Below are 9,847 nucleotides of genomic sequence, written 5' to 3'. Positions count from 1 at the left end.
GCTCTGTCGCCCGAGCTGGAGTGCAGTGGCCGGATCTCAGCTCACTGCAAGCTCCGCCTCCCGGGTTTACGCCATTCTCCTGCCTCAGCCTCCGGAGTAGCTGGGACTACAGGCGCCCGCCACCTCGCCCGGCTAGTTTTTTGTATTTTTAGTAGAGACGGGGTTTCACCGTGTTAGCCAGGATGGTCTTGATCTCCTGACCTCGTGATCCGCCCGTCTCGGCCTCCCAAAGTGCTGGGATTACAGGCTTGAGCCACCGCGCCCGGCCGAGAATTACTTTAAATAAGTCTGCAGAAATTCCACACATCTGAACAAAGTGAAATGGAATATACAACTTTGAGTCTTTTGAGAAAGATGTCTGGCTAATTGGATTTAGGGTCAACCAGTAAACTCATTTTACAGCCATTTTCATTGTAGTCCATCTGCACTTGTCAACCTCTATTCTGCTCAATATGGTCTGGTCAGCACGGTGATGTCTCAGATGGGCATCTTTTGGAGCCTCAGGTTAGAATTATTTTGCTTTTCATGAACAGGCCTCTAAGACTTTATGTTCAAAGCCAATGACATGTTTTGATTGATTTCATTTTCTTTACAGGGGAAAATGCCTGCTCTAGGAAGCAGGTAGCCTACTGCACAGGGCACTTCATCCATCCATCCATCCATCCACCCACCCACCCACCCACCCACTAAGAACTGTGCCAGTCCTTTGGTTAGGCCTTGGAGACTTTAAAATGGTTAGGACAGCATCTATTTCCTCCTGAACCTCATGGCCTAGTTGGGGAAAGAGAGGAGGGAATATACTATCTGGTCCATCTGTCATGACCAGCACAGGATTGCAGGTCTGCACTGGCATGTTGAAGGCTAAAGATGAGGCTTTTCTGCTCATCTCCTGGAAAAATTCTTCCTTTCTGAGCTGAGAGTTGGTGGGCTTCTCCACGACAGTCTGGTTTCTGGTGGGGTTGGTGCCACCCTGGTCCCCACAGTAGTACTCTTTTCTCTGTTCCTTCCCCCCAGGAAAAGGGTCCCGCCAGCTCCTGGATGCCAAAGTCAAGCTGATCTCCAACACTTTGTGCAACTCCCGGCAACTCTATGATCACATGATTGATGACAGTATGATCTGTGCAGGAAACCTTCAGAAACCTGGGCAAGACACCTGCCAGGTCAGAGACTCCAAGTGGTGCTTGCAGAAGGAGAGACTGGCAGGATGTTTCACTAGGTGGAGGCCCCTTAGAGCCCTGGGCTGGGAGCTGGGTTCAGAGGTCCACCTGTGGTAAAGCTAAGACACAGGTGAGCTGTGTCTGCCCCCTGGTCCCCTTGGTACATCTGCATCCACATCAGCTCAGGATGACTCAGCATAATGACCACAGAGGTCACATTGCCTGCATTGTCTAATTTAACTCTCACAATACACTGGTGAAGGTGATATCATGATCACCATTTTACAGATGCTTAGAGAAGTTATCTTGGCCTATAGCAATTGGGTGGCCAGTGGCAGGGCTGGGATTTGAACAATACAGTCTGCAGGACATCAAACAGGCTTGTGGCCTCAGTGTTGGGCAGGATTTCTGAGAATCCCAGTAAACAGGGAACTGTCCAGAAGACCAGTGGCTAGAAGGAGAAAGAAGGAAGCCTAAAGCTAGAGATTTTACGGTAATATTAACTCATCATTAGGACTCTGTGTGTGTGTGTGTGTGTGTGTGTGTTTTAGCCCTAGAAAATGAAGTGTATCTGTAGTCTAGGGCCTTTTGGAACCCCAAGTTGCTGAGGCTTGTGACTCAAAAGACACTTGCAGAGGGAGAAGGTGGTGGCTCTATCAACCAATGCTAAAGTGACTTCGGGCCCTGCCCCAAGTCAAAGCCCACTCCCCATAGTCCCTTTCTCTGTAGGGATCACATCACACAGGGTCCTTTCTAGAATCCCAAGAACAGCTCCATTTAGACTTTTCTGACTGTTGTCCCCATAAGCCTTCTAAGTGTCCTGAAAAACAGCATGCCAACATTCAAATCCTAACTCCTTGAGGGAGCCTCCCTGTACAAAGGAACCCACAACGATTTGCTGGCCTTGAACTCACTTTGGGATGGGACATCTAGGTTCCTCTCTCCAGAGTTTGTGGCTCTCCTGTGACTCTCTGTCTCTTCCCAATGAGCCAAGGATGTTCACATACTCAGAGGAGGGGCAGATGGGTGCAATTTGCCCTAAATTCCTTCCCAGAAGATAGTTAAGAAAAGAGCTCACTCAGGCTGGGCGTGGTGGCTCAAGCCTGTAATCCCAACACTTTGGGAGGCTGAGGCGGGCAGATCACCTGAGGCCAGGAGTTCAAGATCAGCCTAGCCAACATGGTGAACCCCGTCTCTACTGAAAGAAAATACAAAACTTAGGTGAATGTGGTGGCACATGCCTGTAGTCCCAGTTACTGGGGCTGAGACAGGAGAATCGCTTGGACCCAGGAAACGGAGGTTGCAGTGAGCCAAGAGGGTGCCACTGCCCTCCAGCCTGGGCGACAAAATGAGACCCTGTCTCAAAAAAACAAAAACAAAAACAAAATCCTCGTTCAATTCCCTAGATAATTGAAGGATTTCACTTACAGGCTTTGGAAACAAATAGTTGTGGATTTGAAACCTGTTTCTGTCTCTTACTGTATGACTTTTATCAGTGATGAAAGCAATTCTTCAATCTCAGATGCCTAAGCTATAAAATGGAACAAATCTATCCATAAGATCACAAGGTCATGGCTAAGTTTAAAAGGGAATTCATTTTAAAAAAAACCGTCAGTTGTAGTGCTTAAGCAGTATTAAGTTTTCGAGAGCTTTCATCTTCAATGTCTTCTTCTCCTCACCATCATCATCCTCGCCACCTTCCATGAGGGTTTAATATGAACCAGACACTGTTCTATATACTTTACAAATAATTAATCTTCACAAGAACCCTAGGGGATGGGGATCTATTGCTATCTATGGTTTACAGTGTGAGAAACTGAGGCCCAAAGTCACATGCCTGGCAGGTGGTAGGGCCTGGCTTGAAACCCAGGAGATCTAACCCCATAGACCATGCTGAGCACCTAGGCCATGCTGCCTTGGAGTTCCCATCCTCCTCCCCTGTGTGTGCTGAGGGCCCCCAAGAACTCAGTCATAACATCTGCATCACTAAGAGTCGGGAAGTACAGCCCTGCAGCACTTCTGTCAAGCCCGCGTGGACTCAGGGACAGAGGACACTGTTATCTTCTCTCCCTTAGAGTCTTGTATCATGTGAGATGTGGCGAGAGCCTTGTCACTGCTTTCCCGAGAAGCCCACGGAGGCTGGCAAGGGACTCCACCCCATCCCTTCCTGACACCCCCTGGAGAGAGGTGGGGGCGTCTCCAAATGTCTCTGGTTCATGACGATGAGCTTATGCCTCTGTTTCCCTTAGGGTGACTCTGGAGGACCCCTGACCTGTGAGAAGGATGGCACCTACTACGTCTATGGGATAGTGAGCTGGGGCCTGGAGTGTGGGACGAGGCCAGGGGTCTACACCCAAGTTACCAAATTCCTGAATTGGATCAAAGCCACCATCAAAAGTGAAAGTGGCTTCTAAGGTACTGTCTTCTGGACCTCAGAACCCACTCTCCTTGGCACCCTGACACCAGCAGGCCTCATGGCCAACACTGGACACCCCCAGAGCCTCCAGGGGACCACGCAGTGGACTGTCCCTACTCTAAGCAGAGACAACTGCCACCCAGCCTGGGCCTTCCCAGACCAGCATTTGCACAATATCACCAGGCTTCTGATGGAATCAACACAACATAGTATGTTCGCTTTCCTCAACCAACTGTACGTTCTAGAAAATCAGTGCTCACAGAGACTGCCTCTACCACAGGCATCTGCAAATGCAGACTCTAGAATGCCTAGCATCAATGGGAACCATGGTCACATCTTTATTCCTCAGCCCAGACACTCGAGGTACTCAACAGAACCAGCCATCCACGTCTAGGTATCAGAGAGGACCACAAATACGACATTCTCCATTTGCTTTCAGAGTTATTATTTTAATAAAGGCAGATCTGGGATGGGCTGGTGGGCCATTTTTTCCAGCTCGCCGAAATCGAAGCCATCTGAAGCATGTCTCTGGTGAGCAAGCTTCCTCTCTGGCCTCTCAAGAATCGGGGTGGACACAGCTCACAAAAGCAGGGCCTTCTTTCTTTTGACGTGCAGAATCTCAGTGGCATCTGGGTTCACCTCCCCACTCTGATGATCTCCAGCCTCCACTGCTTCTGCCCTCCGATGCTGAATCAAACATACCCCAAGTTAAAATGAAGCTCCTCCACCCCCACTCCTGGCCGCGGTTCCCACAGGGCATGCTAAGAAGCCCCGGGAGCATTTAACAGGCTCACCCTCCCCTTCCTTTTGCCCTCTTCTACCCTCCCCGAGAAAAAGGGCCCTCAAGGCAAGAATGAGAAAGAAGCAAAGCCAATCTCTCATTTAGACCTGGCGTCTTTCTTCTGAACAAAGTAGGGTTCAAAATGCAGACTGTCGTATCCAGCGAGTCCCTGACCCTTTCTGCGAATGTAACGAGCAAGCAGTCAGCACAGCCTGGGCTGCCCTGGCCCGGGATTGATGTAGCCCGGGTAGGTTTGCCTCTGCAGAACTAATGGCTGTGACTTCAGAGAAAGCCCTGCAGGAAGTTTAACCTTCGTGTCATCTGCCTGGTCATCTCAGACCCATGAAATTAGGCGCCTTGTTTGAGCTGCATTTCACACTTCTTTAGAGCTAGCTGACCTTTGGCCAAAAATAAACTTTGAAAAGAAACAATGAGTGTGTCTTTCCCCATGGCCTTGCAAGCCAGGGTGGCTTTGCAGCTTGCTACTCACGTAAGCTCCCTGGAGACCCAGGCCCCTTGCGTTGGCCAGTTCCGCAGCCCGCCGAGCCATTTCCACTTTGTAGGAGCCAGGAGGGGTCCAGCCAACACCTCTGGTCAGGTTCAAGTCTGATTTATACTTGACCTTGAGGGTAAGAGGGAAGCATGAGGAATATGTCAGCAGGGTTTGGAGTGGTTTGACCATTAAGTAAAGAAGATTAAAAAGGCAGCCACAATGAGACTATGTTGTCTGTCATCAGTAAAGCCAGAACAAGGGGAACAAATTTATCATAAGCAGCATCTCCCTGGCCCAGGGGCCCCAATGCACTGTGAGTCCAGCCAGCATATTGCTGTCTCTTGCATCTTCCCATTCAAGTGACAAAAGTTGCAACTGGGAGTGGGTGGGGCAGTGACACCTGCTCCACACACTCTGTGGCCTTAGGGAGGCCACTTCCCTTCTCTGGGCTTCAGTTTCTTCCCAGGGAAAGTGCAAGTGCTGGGTTAATAGCTATTAAGATCCCTTGGAAACAGTTCAGCATAGCCATCAAGAGCTTGGGCCCTCACAGCACACAAACAGCGGTTGATATCCCAGGTCTGCCACTTATTTGTTATGGGATCTTGAGTAAGTCACTGAACCTCTCTGAGCCTCAGGTTCTTCATCTGTAAAATGAGGCAGTCCTGGGGTTGGCATGAGTGCCAATGGCACGAGGCTTGGAAAGCATTTGACACAGAGCCTGGCCCACAGAAGACACTCAAGAAGTGGTAGTTACTGTTGTTATTCTTTCTGGCACTAACGCGTTAAGTGTCTTGGATTCTCTCTCAGCCCAGCTCCCCCAGAAGCTAACATGGAACGTGGCATTATGGCCATCTCTTAGGAAGAGGCACCAGAGGAAGGGCCTCAGGGGAGTGGGTGGAGGTCGCTCACATCACTCTGCAGCTGGTGGGCCTTCTGAGCGTGCCTGAGGCCCAGCTGCTCCGGGTCGCAGGTGGGCTGGGGCAGGGGCTGCCTGTAGTGCGCGTCGCTGGCCAGCTGCTGGCTCCTCTTGGCCTGAAGGAGGCCGGGCTGGTCTGTGCGGCTGTGAAACTGGGACCGACTCTTGGCAAAGTCCTTCTTGTACTCATTGTCACTCTGGAGCCTGCCAACATTGAGGAAATGCTTCATCCTTGGGTCATCGTCGACGCTGCGGTACCCGATCTGCAGGCCTCGGTCCCGCAGGAAAGCCTCTTTGTACCGGAACTGCAAGTCAGAGGAGCAGAGGCAGGTCATGGGTGCCTACCTCCCCCAGGGCCAGCCTCACATATGGGGCCATCCCAGGGCATTCTCAGCAGGGGGCTCAAGAGTGGGTTAAAGACACAGGCTTTGGATCCAGGTAGACCTATCTGTGTGGCCATGGGCCAGTTACTGAGTTTCTCCGTGAGCCTCAGTTTCCCCATCTGATACAATTGGAGAATGATCTCCACCCCGTAGGACGCTGAGAGGATTCAATCAGACAGGGACTGAGCTTCATGTCTGGCATGAGCTCTGGCCCACTGAGTGGTGGCTACTGGTATTGTCACTATTATCATTGATACTCAACAGGAAGAGAAATGTGCCCATTCTCACATAGGCCACTCTGCCTTTGATTCTTTCCAGCTTTCAGGGACCTAGTCCAGTGCTCCTCAAACCATCTACAGTGAAGACTCAGTCCCAATTTGATTTGCTTTTTACATTTCCAATGCATTAAAGACCCATGTATGATCCTATTGCATGTGGCTAGTAGGTAGTAATACCACTTGTATTTGGTAACATCCAACGTGGCCTTCACCCCGTTCAATGAGATGAGTCCAGTGATCACACGCTTGGATGCTACAATGTCCTAATTGCTAAAAAAAATTTTCAAAAATCACATGCTCTTAATTTCTGTACTTATCAAATTGTGGATCAGCAGGAAACTGTTCCCAGGTGAGCCTCCATCTAGCACTGTGGACACTTGTCTAGTCAATGGTGCCCTCTCTTTCAGAAGACCTGCTATGTTTCTGACACCATATATGATTTTGTTTTCATTCCTACATTAATCCAGGAGACAAGATCCTTATTTCATAGATGTAGAAAATTAAGTTCAGAGAATTTGAGCAACTTGCCCAAGACAACCAGCCAATTCCTAAGTGACTGAGCCAGGATTTGAACATGTCCATCTGGGGCAAAAGCCCTATCTCTTTCTATTATGCCACTGAGCTTCAGCTAAAAGAAGTCCTTTTATTGCAAATCAACAACCCAAGCACATATTCATGGACCTCTTGGTACTCATCCATCATCTTTTAAGAGTGCCTCTCTAAAGAGAGAGAGAATGGGAATACAGCCCTCCTCGACCACAATTTCTGCCTAAGATGCTAGAAGGAAAGCCCTTTTTTTTTCTTTCATTTAAAATACAGTACGTGTTCAGTTTTGGTGCAGAGAGATAATCTTGACAGGTCCTGGTGGTTTGCCTTTCAACAGAACTGGGAAAACCAGAGAAAAACCCATCAGTGACTATGGGAGAGAACATGGGGTCTTACATCACTGGCGATTTCCCTGGATGCCCGGGCAGTCTGGAAGGGGATGGCATCCAGCCTGAAGTCATAACTGCCAGCCCGGGTCTGCTCCCAGGAGTTTCTGTAGACTTTCTAGATTGGAAAAACAAAAGCATGAGTAAGCAGGCACTGCACTGTCTTCCATGTTGCTGGTACTCAGCAGGAATGGTTCCTAACCTTTGTTGGTTCCCAGGACGGCAGAGTCTATAGGCCCATGTCCACCTTGGGGACTCCCTAGCGCTGGGATTGGTGAGGTTGGTCGTAAAAGGCTTCAGCTCTAAGCCCCCAACCCGCCCCTTAGGCCCTGCTTTTGTGGGGCTTGTGATCTTCAAGTATGGTTCATTTGCAACATCCCCTTGGTATCAGAAACCCCCAATCCACTCCTTCCGGTCTTTGCATTCACTTTCAGTGCTTCAGGTTTGCAGCTTCTTGAATTCTGGAAGCTGAATTCAAGCTTCCAGAATCCAGTTTCTTCCCACATGCTAAAAGTGCTGTTCCTTGGGCCTTGGCACTCACGTGTTCGTTAGCTCCACTGACATCTGGAGGGGCCTCAGCCTGGCTTTGATGCCATGCCCTGCACCATCACTATGAGGCATGCTGCATCTCATATACACCCCTGGTGCCTGCACGAAGGGAAGAGCCTTCACCTGAATTAAATTTATTGTCAAGAACCTGACCGAGCACCTGACCCATGTGTTTCATATCTTCCTCTTTCATTTTTTCCCTTTTCAAGTTGTTCTCACACGCCCTCTGGGAGTCTGTAATCATATCCTCTTAGTCCTCAGGTAGACCCACATCACCGATAGAGGCATCAAAATCTTCTGTGCCTTCATGTAGCTAATATTTTTTTTTTCAAGATAAGGGTATGGCTCTATAAAAGGAGGCATCTGGAGATCCCAGTGGAGGGCTGTTCTTTATTCAGCCACAGAGAAGGGAGACAGCAGGAGAGGCGCATCACCAACAGATGACAAAGTGACAGCCCCAGACCGTGTCGGTTGCTCACTCGTTCCACGAGCTACAGCAGGTCGGGGGCCCTTAAGAACTGTCCTTTTGTCTCCTGGAAATGGAGGTCAAGGCTGGTGCTCTGTTCTACGGGAGATTGGGGGGATTAAGCAAAGGAGGAGTGGCAGATGAAAAGCAAAGTGGCCCACCCCATCCCACAACTGGGCCTGGAACTAGAGAGGACCACAAAGTGCTTGGGCCAAGCATGGCGGATCTCATCATTTCTCTGTACTGTAGATCATACCACCTTCACCTCCATCCTCGCCTCTGACTTCAACACTCGATGCCGTAAACTCTGAGCCAAATGTCTACTGTGTTCTAGGCCCTGGAAATGCAGAACCGTTCATTCCTGGGATAATCACCTAACACACAGAGCCAAAATGATTAGATTTATTGGGTCACCATTGAGTTTAGCAGTTAGGACTGAAAGACATGTAGGAATGTTCAGATTATGACAGACTGATGATCCTCTGTAGCATTCTGCTTTCTGTTTGGGTGGCCCTACAAAGGTTAGAGTAGCAAATAGAGTCAAAACCCCAATCACTCTCTCCAAGGGGCACACCATGCCTTCCTGATAAGAACTCCCACACCAGATCTGGGCTGGTTATTGACAGCAAACTTGATGCAACATCAAACTCCAATGTCACCCCACTTTGGTGTCCAATGCACCCCAGCTTCTGAGTCTCTGTAACTCAGGGTCAACTAGAAAGCATGGCCCAGATCGGGGGTCTCCCGAGTGTGTGGGCCCCCTTTCTCTGGGTGACTTCTCCCTGTGTACTATTTGCTTGGTTGTGATCACTTCCTCCCTGAGTTTTTTATTCTGTTGAGGTTTTTGCCTTGCCACTGGGAGTCTTTAGATTCCGTAGGCGCTTTGATTTGGAACCCTGGGCGTTCCTCTTCTTTATCACAGTGGGCACAGTTTTGTCCTCATCCTCACACATTAGAGTCATTTGATTTTTAGTTATTTCGGCTGCCTTACACATCTCAATGGCTTTCTTTGCCCAGGAAGGTCACTTTCCCTCCACTTCTTCCTCACAGAGCACTTGATCCAATTGTGCGTATTCTACACGCCCCCGAAGAAGTGCTCTTTCAAAAGAGGTTCATGAGTTATCCATATCCGCATACCCTGGTGGCTAATTTCAGCTCCAGGACTCTGCAGACCGGTGTCCCTTGTGAGAGGGAAGATGCCTCTATCACCAGCCTGGGGTGACTCTCCTCCTGAAGCCGGGCCCCAAATGCACTGGCAGCTTTATCCCACTCTCTACAGCGATGGGTCTCCAATAGTTCCTCAAATGGAGGCCTTGCCTTCCCTCATCCTTGAAGCATTAATGAGATGAATGTTTTGTGCAGGCTCTGCTGAGGGGGAGGTCCTGCTTCCCCAGATGGAGGTCAGCCCACCAGAGCTGCTGTTCTAAAATTATCCCTTGCACATCCTTCAAAAGCATCAAATGGTCATAATAACTC

General features: G+C 49.4%; 2 protein-coding genes across 5 annotated transcripts in view; one reads left to right on the top strand and one right to left on the bottom strand.

Moving 5' to 3' along the window:
- The window catches only part of HABP2 (hyaluronan binding protein 2), a 35,795-nt gene extending 32,210 nt beyond the window's left edge, over nt 1–3,585 (top strand). The window contains exons 12-13 of the mRNA XM_023206631.1: nt 1,015–1,160; nt 3,407–3,585. Coding sequence (XP_023062399.1) covers nt 1,015–1,160; nt 3,407–3,571 — 311 coding nt within the window. The 3' untranslated portion in view covers nt 3,572–3,585. The remainder of the gene's footprint in view (nt 1–1,014; nt 1,161–3,406) is intronic.
- A 412-nt stretch (nt 3,586–3,997) lies between these two features.
- The window catches only part of NRAP (nebulin related anchoring protein), a 75,896-nt gene continuing 70,046 nt past the window's right edge, over nt 3,998–9,847 (bottom strand). For 3 of the 4 annotated variants that reach the window (XM_023206633.1, XM_023206635.1, XM_023206634.1), the window contains 5 exons: nt 7,367–7,474; nt 5,757–6,068; nt 4,845–4,976; nt 4,529–4,533; nt 4,153–4,252 (listed from right to left, as the gene is read on the bottom strand). In XM_023206633.1, the coding sequence (XP_023062401.1) occupies nt 4,153–4,252; nt 4,529–4,533; nt 4,845–4,976; nt 5,757–6,068; nt 7,367–7,474 (657 nt within the window). Of the gene's footprint in view, nt 4,261–4,528; nt 4,534–4,844; nt 4,977–5,756; nt 6,069–7,366; nt 7,475–9,847 lie in introns of all 4 variants that reach the window. The other variant, XM_023206632.1, reaches the window with a different exon arrangement.

This window comes from Piliocolobus tephrosceles, chromosome 9 (assembly GCF_002776525.5).
Source record: "Piliocolobus tephrosceles isolate RC106 chromosome 9, ASM277652v3, whole genome shotgun sequence".
NCBI classification, from domain to species: domain Eukaryota; kingdom Metazoa; phylum Chordata; class Mammalia; order Primates; family Cercopithecidae; genus Piliocolobus; species Piliocolobus tephrosceles.
This window is presented reverse-complemented; position numbering and strand designations above follow the sequence as displayed.